The following is a 15081-nucleotide window of genomic DNA, read 5'->3' as shown; positions in this document are numbered from 1 at the left end:
CTTTATAACACCGAACAAGTCTAAAAAGTTAAAATATACAACTGTGGTTCACAGAAGGAAGGTAATTTCTGCAAGGCAAACAAGAAAAACAAGTTGAAACTTTTTTCTTAAATAATTAAAGAAAAGGGATTTCATTTCTGTTGTGTTTATTTGAGCTATTCTGGAAATTATTTAAATCTTTGTCTGGACAGCAACACATTTGTATCTAGAGATATTAATCTTATCTGCCATTCTGCTAGAGACAGCGAGATCCCTTTTAACGTATTTAATGTGCTGTGTGCAGCTCACTTTTAAATGCCACAAGCAGTACAAATCCGTCATCTCTCCTTGGGAATCTGCCTGATTCTGTAATACAGCTTACTGCTAAGTAGTTTCTCTGATACTCAAGCTATATTTCTCCTGCTTGATTCATGTTCTACTTCCCATTACTTCGCATTAACTCCCTCTGCCCCTGCTACCAAATGAAGGAGATCTGATTCCTACCTGTACTAGCTGCTAACAAACTGCTGTGAATGGAGCAGCAAAAAATAAATAACCCCCCACCTCGGAAGGTCACCTCTGTGATGTCCCTGCCTTCACCCCGCTCCTTGGACACTCACTGCTGTCCACTTCCAGGAGCAGGACCTCTGCCGTGACCTCAGGAAGCTATTTCCCTCTCCTAGGAGACACTGCTGGATCACTACTGAAATAACTCAGCATTCCTGGAGGAACATGTTATTTTTAAACAGGCAGTGCATTGACTCTGGAGGTCTTGCGTAAGAAAGGTTTCTAACAACAGTTGCAGGCAGAGCCCAGCCCTCCCAGTGCCATGTGCCTCTCAGCAGCCAACACTCCACCGAGCAGTGCGGCACTGAGCGGTGCTGCGGCCGAGGAGCAGAGGGAACGCACGTGAAGGAAGGTCACAAGGTTTCGCCCTAGATTTCAGTCAGCAGGAGTCTGCATCAGAAAATAAATTTGGATGTACTTCAGCGTCCTTGACAAAAAGGCTACAGGCCTGAGTGAAGGAGGAAAATAAGGTGCAACCTTGCCGTTGCAATACAATGCCTAGCAGGGGGATGGAAAGTGACTATGCCTTCATTTGTCTGCGGTGCTCTCTGTGATCGTGCACTGAGAAAAAAGGATCTCCTGTGTCAAACAGACTGCCAATTTGAGCAGAGAAAACAGCTACCTGGCTCATGACTGCTGAAACAGAAAATATTTGTTAAACAAGCCATTAAATTTTAATAGTAAAGTTTTGAAGAGTTGGTTGGGAAATCTATGCGAACATACTTATGCAAAAACACTTCTGCAAAAACACTTACACAGTAATTATACTTTCCTACCAGAATCCTTTCATGTCTCCCTCTGATTCTGGAAGCTGAGACATGACCTGTCTAGTCACCATCATCATTAGAATAGGTACACAAAGAAGCAATTTTTTTGGACTGCTTTTATTAACTTTGGCAAATGGATATTAAATTAACTGCAAGTTTTCACAAATGCAGTTACTCTAGCAACTCCAGAACATGAAGGAAAAACAAAATGCATTAAATATAAATAAGTACATGAAGATCATAACTGTCCATCCCTGATCAAAGTGAATGAGCAAATAATAGCAGTTCTTCTACATAGAACATAACTATTTTCCATAAACCTTATATGTCCTTAGGAAAAAATAAAACTCTCTTTTTTCTGCTATACAGAGGAGGATTATTTACTAAAGGAAACAATGACAAGACCACATATGAAAATATATTGTAAACTGTTATCTGCAATTCTTCAGTGAAATGATAAATCAGACTATGTAATCTCAGGTGACAATTCAGATCTATTACAGCTAGCATCCATGTTTATCCAAATACTTCTAATCTTAAATCATCACAACCATTACTGTCTCCTTCAAGTTCCAGTGAAATTTAAATATTAAACAGCATTCATAAAACAAAGTTACAACTTGCCAACTGAAAATGGTGTAACAATGAAATGATCTAATCTTATTTTAAACTGCTTTTGACAATAGCTGCAGTAGCTCATTGTACCTATCCTAGCTGCACTGCAGCCTCTTCACAGAGAAGACCTAATTTCTTTTAATTTCTTGTATTATTGAATTTATTAGCAACACTGTACTGAACTGAAAGCTCCCCTATCTTAAATTTACTAGTGATAGTTTTTGCTGTGAAAATTTTACAGGAATTTTCATTAGTACAGATGTAACTAAAGCAACAGAGGCTAATGTCCAAAATATATCTGGAATACTAAAGAATGTCCGGTATTGCTAAAGAACAGCAGCCAAACTTCAGATTATCTTCTACTGCATATGGACATCCAGAATTAAATCTACTTCTTAGTCCCACCTTGACACAGGCAGACCCTGTTGACAGGACAAGAATTTGCTTTCAAAACCAAAAAGTGTTTGCAGCAACAAAAGCCCTTGCATAGACAGATGAGGGAACAGATCATTGGCAATGCATCCTACCACTGAAGGAGACCTTGTAATGGGTGTGTAGGCAGAGAGAATGTTGAGATGGGAATGTGCTGGGCAAGAAGCTTTGATAGGAATAGAGAAACCAAACCAGAATTTGAAATATTCTTTCTAAAACTGACATACAAAACAGCTGAAAAATTTAAATATCAAAAAGAACCATGACAAAAAGATGACAATGTCTGCTTCCTGCTGGATTAACTGCAAGGGTTTCCAGTGTGGTAGCCCTGTACTTCATGCTTGTCCTTTTCCTTAGCAGTTAAGCTTAGCTTTCTTTTTCATAGATATAACACCAAGTAGCAGCTGTCCTCCAAAATTATCCAGTTTTGTAAGATCATATCTTTGCTTCTGTGTTCTAGTTATTATGTTGACATATAAACAAAAGTTCAGCAGAATTCAAAGCTTTTCTCTATGCACACTACTGAGACACCTGCACTAATGAACACAAATGAAGTGGAGAGAGGGGAGATGGGGAGGGTGGGCGTTTAATGAGCTTCTTTGGTAAGCAACTAAATAGGCTTAAGGAGGCATGTGTCTGTTTTCTACTATTTGTATACAATTCTTAGGTCATCTCTGCCAAGTCACTTAATCCAGCATGTTTGCCAGCTCAGAAGAAAGGGCAATAACATCCTAATTGACAGAAGGCAGCAATGTTAAATAAATTCAAACTATCATGCTGAGGTAGTGCAGTGATAAGGGCAACAACAGCTTCCAGCCACACTTCTGATGCCTCCCCAGATGACATATCTGTTCCTCACCACCATGTAGTGGCTCAGCCTCTGGAGAGTCCTTCCTTGAGAGACAGATCCAGGTGATACAGTCTCTTTCTCACAAAGCAGTAAGCGAACACCTAAGTCCAATGCTGCATTGGAAATTACCTTGTCCTGAGGTTAATTTTAAAAACAGCAAAACAATTAAATATGAAAATTCTAATTTGCCTAAGGAAATCTTTTTTACTTGAGGCAGGAAAAAATAAAATGTGAAAATCTGTGTAAAAATAGGGATTTGTCCTTGGAGATACTTAGAAATACATTCTTTCCTTGTGTATTACACTCTTCTTCAGCTGCAAGTACTTATTCATAGACACTCTCAGACTGCTTAGAGCAGTTTGTTTTTAGAAAAAGACAACTTTAGATAATAAATCTGTATACACCAGTTCTAAACTGGCAACACTCATAAAAAACATTCATTTAAAATAATTTTCTTTCTCATGATCATTTTTTTCACAGCAAATACCTAATTTTAATTGGATTTTTCATCTGATATGATATGCAAATGTATTTAATGCAATTTGTTTTGCAGCAGTTCACATTACCTACAAAATAACAAACAGAAAAACAGTTACTGAAATTTATACCATTAAATGGAGAAGAAATAAGGTCTGTGAATATCTTGGGATACAATTCAGTCCACTTAAAAACATTTCAAAAGCTCTTTGTGGTTCACCTCATAAAGCTTCTGGTCCACAAGGCTCCTGCTTCAGATGTCTCCAAGTGAGATGCACAATGGATGCACAGAAAGATACAAGACTATATAAAGGGCTTTATTTTACAGCACCTGCACAAGAAGATTTTAACATAGTATTGAGCCTTTTGGCAGTGCTGCAGTAAAATCTACATTCACTATCCAACTATTGGTATTCACCATCCAAGTACTGCATAATGTCATGACAAGGTATTCAACTTACTGCTTGAGGACCCTAAACTACCTGGAATTGCAAAAAGTCCAAGAATCCCTAAAAAAAAAAAAAATCTCATTGACTTTGCTTTTATGATTTAGAATAGATGGTGCTTTGCAGGTGCCTCTGTCCATTGACTGCAAAATGAATCAATGATCACTGTGGTATAATTAGTATGGGAGCTCCATGAATTGGAAAAATTCCAGACCAGCATCTATCTATTTCATCTCCCAAAGTACAATGAAAAAGTCATCACATAGCTTTCCCCATCTCACATATTCACAGTTTCCCCCTTGTCTCAACAACTGTCACTGTGATACTCCAGCAGTCCTACAAATGTAAAGTCCTACTTATGCAAATGATAATTGATTTGGTCTAATGTTTTCATCACATTCCTTGCCTTATGCTCCTTTTAAAGATTGCTTCCTCTGTATTATTTACTTTGCCATAATTTTTTAAATGTTCAAGAAAATCCACTACTGACCTTCCACCATTCCATCATTTTTCTTTCATATTGAGAGTTTTACCTCTGTCTCTGATAAGCCTGTGAGCCCAGCTTCTGTATGCTGTTCACTTTCAAGCAAACATCTCTACCATATGAAGCTTGATGAAATGTCTCCTAGTTACCCTTGTAGAAAGCTAATCCATTCTTTTTTTTTTAAAAAAAAATTTTGTTCTCCAATTTTCACTTATAAGAGTCCCCTACTATAAAACAACTCTGTAGGTTTTTGTTGTTGGGGTTTTTTTTTCCTGTTTTCCATCATCCCTTTGGTTTTATACAGATTTGAATTCTATTTTACTTGTATTTGAGGCAGGACACATATTTTTGAACTCTGTGTAAAATCCAACCAATGAATTATTTCTAGGTTTTATACAGTGAAAAAAAAAACAGGGAATAGAAACAACAACTTGAAATTAGCATTCTTTTCTGATTTCCATGTCTTTCTCTGAATATGGAAAGCATGCTGTTCTTTTTCTAAATTTGCCTAGCCTTCCCACTTTACTACAATTTAGCACTGGAAAGCTTTATGAATTGTTTTTGATAGGTACATAAATTTACTACATTACACATTAAAAACAAAAAAAAAGGTGTCCAGCTTTGTCAAATATAATTGCATAAAAGCATGCTAATTTTGGTTCTTGCACTGGTGTCTCAGCAGAATGTTCTTCCTGTTCACTGTTAGAACAATAAATACAGAACAAGGATTTTAATGGTATTCTCTTTTATAGCAATCTGATGGGGTGAAGTAATTGCTTTTGGTACTCACAATATCTGTAGCTAGATGAATTTACAAGGAAAGCACTTTAGCCTTAGAGCAAAATTATGAATATGTATCAGGCTCCTGCATTACATTTATTGTCTCCAGTACACAAAAATCAACTTTGGCATTACAAGAAGAAAGAATAACCAACAAACCATCTCCTGAAGTAGAAAACTATTATTTAAAGTGACAGTTTCACCCCTCTTTCCCTCTAAATATGGGACAAGCGTTTAAACCCATAATCTATCCTTTTTCACCTCTTTCTGTAACCTGTTCACAAGGAGTCTCCATTAGGCATAGCAGTGCTGACACCTACATTTTTATGCAATAGTTCTGATGACAGCTATTAATGCACCATCAATAGGAGACTTACAATACTAAACATGCATTAAGCCGCTACTACTTTCTAGCTGTCTGGAATTTCTCTAATACAATCAAGGGAACTGGCAGAAATCCTGGTTTGCCATCACATAAAAACCAAAAGAATTTCCATTCATCTAAACCAGCAAGAAATTAGGTTTTCTTGATGCTAATCAGGAGAAAAAATTTCTCTTTAAAAGCAGATTAATCTTCAGATTAATAAATGGTTTAAAATCATTCAGAGAAAAGATTACTGAAACCTAAATAACTGGATGAATGTACAGCAGGCTGATAATAAACTTTCAAATGAAAAAGAAAAAAAAACAAACCAAAAAATCAAAAAAAAAAAAAACAAAAAAAAAAAAAAAAAAAAACAACAAAACAAAACAAAACAAAAAAAAAAACCAAAAAACTGAAAGGACTGCAAACTGCTAACCTAAATATGATGGGCTCTCACTGTGCATATCACTTACTGTCTGACAAAGCAAGTCTTTTGCACATTAGTTACAAGCCATGACAGAAATTTTATTCCCCCTATTTTATTCCCCCCCATAAATTATATGGAATATATGACTTAGGAATAATTTCAATACATACATAATGTCTCTGCTTAACTTCCAGATGATATCACTTTTTGGCGCTGCTCTAGTATAGTAAAACAGATTCAGAAATCTGATATAAAAAGCTTATAACCAAAGGAAAGGAAGCAAAGAACAGGAAGAAGGAGAGACAGATGAAAAGAGTCGCATGTACATTTTGAAAAAACACACAATGGCAGCTAATGCAAAACTAAGAAATATACAGAGAACCACGGAATAGGCATCCTAAGGCATATCAAGGCTATGTTTTTTTGCAGTGTACTCAGAAAGAGTACTATATTCAAATGGCGTGACAAAAATACTAAGCATAATGAGGCAGCCAGTTCTTGTCAAAATCTATTCCTAAAAAACTCAGATTGTAATTTTCTAAATACCATTATTTTTTGTGGGGATTACTTCTTTACTTTGCTTTGAATTTTCCAAAGTTTAGGCAAAGTTTGTTTCCACATATAAAACTCATCAATTGTGTTTGTATCTGGAAGAAAACCCTAAACAGGAAAATTAAAAGACATCTTTTCACATGCATCTAAATGCTTCTCATAAAATTCTGCCTGTGTTTTATTTTCTTTTGAAAAGACAAGAGCTTAGATTGTTGCTGGGAAACAAATCCTTGTTCTGGGCCCTCAAACAGAAACTTAACTTTTGAAAGGTTAATTTTTACTATAATTGCTGTAAAGAGGCTGCCCTGTACGAGAGCCCTGTTTCCTAGTCAGACAATTGGCTTTATCAGAGAGCTTATTGTCCAGCCATTGAAATGCTCATGTCAATGTCAAGCTGAAATACCATCATCCTCATGCCAAGTGAATGAAAAAGAGTGTTCAGGCACTTACTGGAGCTAAGTCTTACTTTTCTCTCTTTTACAAGCTGTTTCTGAGCCAGCTTCACATTTGATACACGCCAGAATTGTTGGGAAGCAAAGCACGTGATGATTTTGCTGCCATATAAGGAAAAGCACTGCGAGCAACCATTTCTAATTCCTGTTGTTAGAAGGAAAAATCTATGGAGAAGCATCTTTTAGATCTTTCCCTAACATAGCCACTGTTAGTCACAGAACAGCCTGTATTCTCTTCTCTTGTCAGATTTTAAAAAGTCATCTTTGTCACAACCATGCTCCCTCCTTTCTGGGCAGCATAGGGACAGAGAGAACCTGAGCATTTTAAAAGGCAATCTTTCCCCTTTAGGAAAGGGGTAATTTACAGTGACAATCCAGAGCAGTAGTTGCAACCTCTCATCCATTGAGCTGCAATGGCAATGTCGCCACTGGGTCCACTGTTTTGGAAACAGCCATTGTTTCTGTACATTGGAGGTTTAGGCTTCTGGGGAGAGGACTGGAAGATGAGTGTCTTTGGAGAGTTCTAGAAACCTTAATTTACTAGGCATGAGATCACTGCAAGGACATCACTTCCAGGTGCTAGTATTGGCAGACATTGCAGCATTGGCAGGTCATATTGCAGCATTTTTGAATTCACTGGAGCCAACATATGTCATCTTATGAAATCAGTCTAAAGAATGATAAATTACCTTCCTCCATACTGAACTGGATCCAGGATAGAGCAGACTGTACAGGAAACTATCACTTTGAAAATAAAAATCCATCCAAGATACATTTTCAGGATGATGCCAACTAAGCAGTACTACATTATCTGGAGAATGTCTGAGAGAGACAGCAGAAGTTGAACAGCTACTGCTTTTTGTCCAAGAGCTCAGGTCACTAAATTCTTCATGCTAACGAGTTATGTGGATGGTGGTCTGGATGCAGGCATGACAGTAGGAATGATGCTATGAGCTGTTTTCTTCTATAAGCTGTACAAGGTAAACAGAAAACTGGCTAGAACTTTTAAAACTGATTGACATCAGAAAGTTGTAGCGAAAATCTTTTGAAAAACTAATATGTTTTTCCTGTCATCAAAACCCAAAAAACTGTGTTCTAAACTATTTATAAAGAAAGAAGGGAAAAAACCTCCTAAAACCAAAGAGGAGGAAAGTTTCCTTTTTCCTAAGTATCAAGAACCTTATTACACCAGTGGGCAGCCTACATGCCTACAGAGCAGAAAACATCCTGTTATCCGGAATCTTTGGTATTTATTACACAGAGAGGAAATGGAATAATTTTCAATCATGTTCATCTCAAAAGTTCCAAACATCTGTTTGCAAGGACAGCGATGCCCAGGAGCAAAGGAGACAGAACGGAGAGGCTAACAACTTGTGTTTTGGATGGGATGCTTAGACCTGTCATCCTTCTCACTGAGGCATCCCTGAAAAGATCAGGAGAAAAGACTGGTACCATTCACATGCTCTGGACAAAATATGCGGCATTGAACACATATACATTTTAACTAATTTGCCATTAAATATGAGGAATTTCATCCACCCTTGAAGGAAAGCAACCCTGCAAAACTTAGATAGATTTGGATTGAGCTGTAAAACTATTTCTCATAGTATACATTTTAAAAATTGAAATGGTTTTCTTAAATGAAGGAAGGTTTATTTTTTCAATCTGAACTAACAGTTCAACTCCAGAACTGTTAGTTAGAACTGTTCAACTATGGTGAAGCAGATTAATTACTCTTCTTTTTTCTTTTTTTTTTTCCTTTAGAAAAAGTATTTTCTGGTGTAAAAAACCCCAAACAAATGCAAGATAAATCTGTGTGGAATAAAAAAGGGCAGAGCAAACAACTTACATGCAATTCAGACAATAAAGACTTGCTCTACTAAGCTGAATAAATAAAGCAATCAGTTTTAAGAAAGAAAACTTTCTTGCCAATTACATAGATAATTTTCACCCCTAGAGAACTCATTAGTCCCAAACTGTATTGCATTCCTGTCATCAGCCAACACTACTTTTCAGTAAAGAGTTTTCACATGGCTAAAATATACATACAACTGTATTCTTCTGAAAATGTGTCAGGTGTTTTTAAGATGACAGTTTATTCAGTATTTTCTTTTCACATAGCTAATTTCCATTTGTTCTTACAGTGTAGCTATGGAGTTTAATTTTATCCAAAATGTATGTGTAGATAAAAACATACTTTGGGTACACATTGACACAAATAGCTCACCTTTGGGTATTAGCATGAATTATGAGCATCAGAAGACGTAACAGATGCTCCAGGGGCAAATTACATGACTGGAAGCATGCAGAGTGCTGTGGCTCATACATACCCAGCCCAGACTTCCAGATCACTCCTTTCTATAAGGCTCTGTGTATGAATGACAGTGCAGAGCTGGTGGTCTGCTGGCAGAAGAACTCATTCCCATATGATTTTAGAGAAGAGTGGCTATTTCAGAGCAATCTGACTCTCCAGGGATCTATAGATTGCTGTGTACATGGGATGCTGTAGTGGAAGTAATGAGGAAAGAAGAGAGATGCTGTGGTCATGACACTGCATGTACTAACTGTGACCTGCGTGTCCTTTAGTTTTAAGTGTGGGTTTCAGGCGAACAGTGAATGTCAGATTACTATGTGAATTTTTGATCATCACTCCTTTTCTCCAGGGATCCAACTTCCCCAAGGACCTCATAAAAATATTTGCCCTGTCTCAACCTTTCATTTTGTTCCTCAAAGATCCATTGAAAAGGTATCTGTATCACAGCTGCAGTCCAATGTCAGCCAAAAACAAAGTACAAAAAGTTCTGCTGAGCTGTAACTCACTGCACTAAGCTGAACAAAAGCTTCCTTCCTGAAGAATAGCAAAGGCTCTACTTCTGACAAAAGCTTGCTTTCTTTCCTAGCTCTTTAGGATTCAGCATCATGACTTCAGGGATAGCTGTAGACGTGCAGAGGTTATGTGGAGATTTCTGAGATCTAAGATACAATTCTCATTATATTTCATAAATCACTGTGCTACCAGCCTATGATACTTTTATTTCCAGGTAGAGAAATCAGCCTCCTGAGAAAAACCTTTCAGTCATCTTTGGAACTGGCATGTTGCTCTGGAGTTGTGTTCATCAAATGCACTGCTACTTTACTTTGAGATTCTTAAATTAATTCCAGGTATTATATAGATGCAAATTTACATATGGTTTTAGACTTGATGTCATTTGATATGGCCTCTGCAAACACTGCAGGTCCATTCCTGACAAATACTGGTGCTGAATTTCTAGCCAAAATCCAAGCAAGGTTTAAATGTCTTGTAAGCTCCTTCCTTGATTTCTTTGTAGAAAACATAGTAGGAAGAATATCCTATAATTTTTAAGACCGCTAAGTGCTATGATTAGGAAGAATTCTTTTGCTTCAGTTTAAACACTGGGGATATCCCTTACTGTAATGTTGATTCATGTATATGCACTTCTCTTTTCAGGCCCTTAAGTAATGGAAAGTAAAATAATTTGAAAAACTTGTTCATTTTAAACTTGTGTCAAGAGGCTAAACTATACTAAATGCAAATTTTAATCACAGAATATACTTGCATTTGTCTGACTTTATGAGGTACATGAAGAATAGAGCCTATTGAAAGCAAAGGTCATAAAAATGGATCATAAGAAATGGAGTGTTTTCCAAATGTAGCAAGGAGGCTCGTGTTTTCACAAAATTATTTGGAGGAAACAATATTGAGCGCTCATACTAGAAAAGAAATGCACAATGCAGAAATAGAATTCTGGTGTAAAGATTAATGTGGCACAAATGAAAGATTATTGTTTGAGTTAAACAAACCTCTCTTAGCCTCATCTCATAAATAACCACACATTTATTCTATCTAACAACCAATTTTCATTCTCATCATAACAATTTGAAAGTTTAAAAATGCAGTTCAAAATTTACAGTACAAAAGACAGAGGAGTTACTCTTCAAACCCATTAGTGGGGAATCACACTTAAACCAGCGCACATTTAGCACGTATTGTATTTTTCCCCACTGAGTTTATAGCATTAGAACCATTTATTTTCTTAACTGCATATGGTCTTTTGACGTGTCCTACAAGTACTTCAATCACATTAAAAAAAAAAAAAAAGGCTGAGGAAAGAATTTATATATGTAACTGAAGTTCCTCATATACGACTTTTTTCTTGTATCTGAACCACTATCAGGAGAAAACACTATCCATTCCTTATTGTGTAAAAAAGCCAGCAAAGTGTGATTAAATTTGGTAGATAGCTAGCACCAACCCAGACACTGAACCTCTGGAGGCAGGATGTGTCCCCAGAGTTCCCAGAGCTCCCAGCTTTCAATAAACATCAAGATACTTTATGAGATATTTAAATTCATGCTCACTGGGCTTTGTGCTAGAAATGCTGATATAATACTAGATGCATTAAACAATTTGTCATACTCACATAAAAGGTTGGGCATTTTATTTGCCATCCTCTTATTGAGTTTTCAGCTTGAAAATTACAGGACTTGTATAAGTACAGTCACACTGTTTTGAAGAAGGAAATGTTGTTTAAAATACTCTAGGCAAGTTATTGCTATGAAGTAATAGAGATAAAAAGCAGCAAACAAATAAAACCCTTTAAACCATACCAAACATGAAAGAAAGCAAAATGTTAGAATTAAACTGTCATTGCATGATTGCTTTTAAAGTTCACTGTCTTCATTAAATTCCCTCTGAATTTAACGACCATAATTGCCAAAACAACTTTATTTATTAAGATTTATGGTTGCATTCTACAAATAAGCACAATCTAACCATGTCATATCTAATATATATGCAGCAAAATTGACAAAAACACATACAATGGTTTTCTCCATCTCCAAATTATTGAGTTAGCTAAAATGTTCTGTTTGTAGGAAAGTTACAAAGAATTTATGGAAGGGCAATATCTAACTAGTACCTGAAGTTGTACTGGGCTGCTGATTCCAATTAATAACACTTTCTAAGTGTGTTCAAAGGCATTTAAGTAAAATGAAAGACTTCAGAAATGCATTGAAGCATTTAATGCCTAGATACTGAAGTGATAAGCCTGCTGTAACAGCCTAAAATAGGTTAGACAGATTAGACTGACAGAGAAAAACCACAGGCAAATAAAACACACAGTCAGGAGTGAAAGAGACAAATATGCTTGGAAAAAAAAAAAAAAAAACAGAGACAAAAAAGTGATGTGATTTGAAGAAAAGCTTGTGCTTGTTTATAAAAACACTGTTTTTAGTAGCATAGTTTTAAACATCATGCATGCTATAAAGGAAAGCAATTCCAGATAACACAGCTGCTCTAGATAATAGACAGGTTTTTTAAAAAGAAGAGCCCAACCTTGAGACTTTTTTTATGTAAAAGCAATTAACATTCCCTGGGAGGCATTCCATGGCATACATGTGTTACATTGAACCAGTTCCTTTTCTGACCAAATATATCAAATTCAAATAATCTGATCCTGAAAGAAATATTAGTCTGCCACAGCATTAGTATGCATAGTTGGTGGAGCAAAATAAGGAATTGTAGGTCATCTGGTGCTGTTAAAAACACCATATGACTTGTGACACCCTACCCTCTGTTTCTTTACTACTATACACAGAGCTCATGTGTAATATTTCAGTTGCAGAAAACGAGGCTCAGCTGAGATGATCCCCACCATGAACATGGTTCTTGCCTATGAGCTGATTCTGCCTCCGAGGAGAACTTCACATACTTACATAAATTAGCATATGAGAGAAAAAAAGTACCGATCTATTCTACACATAATGTTTGGTAATCCAAACAAACAAAAGGCCAAACTACAGCTGAGGTATCTGGGAGATTACATGTAGGGTTTTCCCTCTTCCTTGCACACCCACGGCAGTAATCAGGGCATAGCTGGGGAGTGATTGCTGTGTATTTATGCTGCTGTGTGTCCAGGAGGGATGATAAGAGCCCACTGAAGTTGCTGAGTAACTAAGTAAAGGTGAATTATACCTTTCTGAAGACTGACACAGTGCGTGCCACCCAGCCTTCTGGGATGTCCATTCAAAGGTGTGCTACTCCCAAGAAACTGAAGCACATAGTCCAAAGCCTGCATGCTGGCAGTTGCTGCAAAACCTGTATTGCCCATCAGTAATGAAGTGAAGCTACAGAACTTTTTTTTTTTTTTTTTCTTTTGGCATTTTCAGAACAGCTCGAATACTAATAGATAAACACCTCTAAGGTGACACTGCTGAAGTAGTATGATTACAACCAAGAAGGAGCCCCTACTGCCTATGCTGAGCAGAAATTTCACCAGCTGCCCACTGGGCCACAGACCCGGCCTGTTTTAACACTTCACCACATTCCCCAGGGCCAGGCAGCTGATCAGCTCAGCTTCAGCTAGAGAAAATCCTGTGGAGCTAGAGGTGGAAAATCTCTCACTCTGAGAGGCAGAAAGACAGAGGTTAAGAAAGTTCCCTGTCAGACAAGAAATCTACCCTTTTAACATTTTTGTACCTCCCTAATAGCAGTTCCTCCTGAATAAACTTCAGGCAGGCTGGGTCAGTGTAAACATCCTCCCCTCCCCTCTGCTGCACTGAGCCTCTCACTTATCCCCCGCCGGCAGCTGTGGCTGGGGAGGCAAACAGTGGTCATGCTGTTCTGTGCACAATGACAGACAAATAAAAGAACAAGCATGCTTGGGAGATTTAAAATCTAGAGCGGAGGGATTTCTCCGAGTTTCACCGTGTATCTGTGATCCTCCCCCTAAATGCAAGAGCTGTTTACTTCAATAAATGAAGCTCGTAATAAACATCTCTCCTCCTGTGTCTCCAGAGCCCTTAGGGAGCTCTGCAACAGCAGAGCATAGAAATTTGCAGAAAGGTGTCCCCTGATGGATTTGACTTACACTGTATCAGTTGGTATAAACCGCCCAGAAATGGGAAATGGGATGTCTCAAGACACCCATGGACTCCATCATTAAAAATCATTGCATCAAATGCACATTTGTGCTTTGTTTCAAAGAGGTGTTTGAATTCATCAAACTATTTTTGAAGCATAAAGGTCTATTTATAAGGACTTTCTGCCTTTTATACCTTCCTTATACACTCAATTCACAGATTCTCCAGTTAAGGGCACAAAAAGAACTTGTGCATTTGTTAGACAATTTAGATTTCAAAATGTCTTTTCTCACATAATACTGTCATTGAAATATATTAAGTTGAAAATACAATGAATATGTTTCTAAGTCTTGTAACTAGACCTCACATCTGCAGAGTCAGAAAAAGTATGATGGAGGACAGATTCAAAGTGTCTTGTCTCAGCAGGGTATTATAATGATACATATTGTACATGCAGAACCTTAGAAACTCTCATAAATGTACTTACAAGTAGTGAGAAGTAAGTGCTTTGTAATCTTTAATCAGCCCAACATTCAAAGCCTGCTGAAATTAGAGCAGATCTTCTTTTCAGCAGGCTTAAGGTCAGGTATTTTACATATATTTAAAAATAAACTCAGCAAAGTCATTGCTGGACCAATTCTTGTCCTTCCCCCTCATAAGGACTTATCTGCCCAGCTATTCTAAGAGTCAGGCAAGTCTCCTTTAACAATAAATACCAAGTTTTTAACTTTACAGAATCAGTCCTCAGTTAAAAGTCAGTTGAATTCCTGTTTTATCTTATGCACTGTCAGCAAAATGATTTATCTAAATCTGAACTGCAGAATTTTTATTGGTAAGATAAATGTAAAAGTCAGAAACATGGATTTTCAAATACTGTATTCACAGAGCTAGCAATTAGAAAAGCCGTTTTTGACTTTCTACTGGCACTGACAGCAAAGTCATTAAGAAGAGTTACATGAATTTTCAGGTTTTTCACGGTAATTTTTTCTGATCACATTACCAGCAAT

General features: G+C 37.0%; 1 protein-coding gene across 5 annotated transcripts in view; it reads right to left on the bottom strand.

Moving 5' to 3' along the window:
* The window catches only part of PCDH9 (protocadherin 9), a 671733-nt gene that overhangs the window by 613862 nt on the left and 42790 nt on the right, over window positions 1-15081 (bottom strand). The window contains exon 2 of one of the 5 annotated variants that reach the window (XM_041396273.1): window positions 3493-3513. The exons of the other annotated variants lie outside the window; for them this stretch is intronic. Within the exon in view, the coding sequence (XP_041252207.1) occupies window positions 3493-3513 (21 nt within the window). The remainder of the gene's footprint in view (window positions 1-3492; window positions 3514-15081) is intronic. 5 annotated transcript variants of the gene reach the window in all.

The sequence above is a fragment of the Onychostruthus taczanowskii genome, unplaced genomic scaffold (genome assembly GCF_017590055.1).
Source record: "Onychostruthus taczanowskii isolate IOZ18803 unplaced genomic scaffold, ASM1759005v1 scaffold128, whole genome shotgun sequence".
Classification (NCBI taxonomy): Eukaryota; Metazoa; Chordata; class Aves; order Passeriformes; family Passeridae; genus Onychostruthus; species Onychostruthus taczanowskii.
The sequence above is the reverse complement of the archived record's forward strand: the minus strand, read 5'-3'. Positions and strand labels throughout refer to the sequence as shown.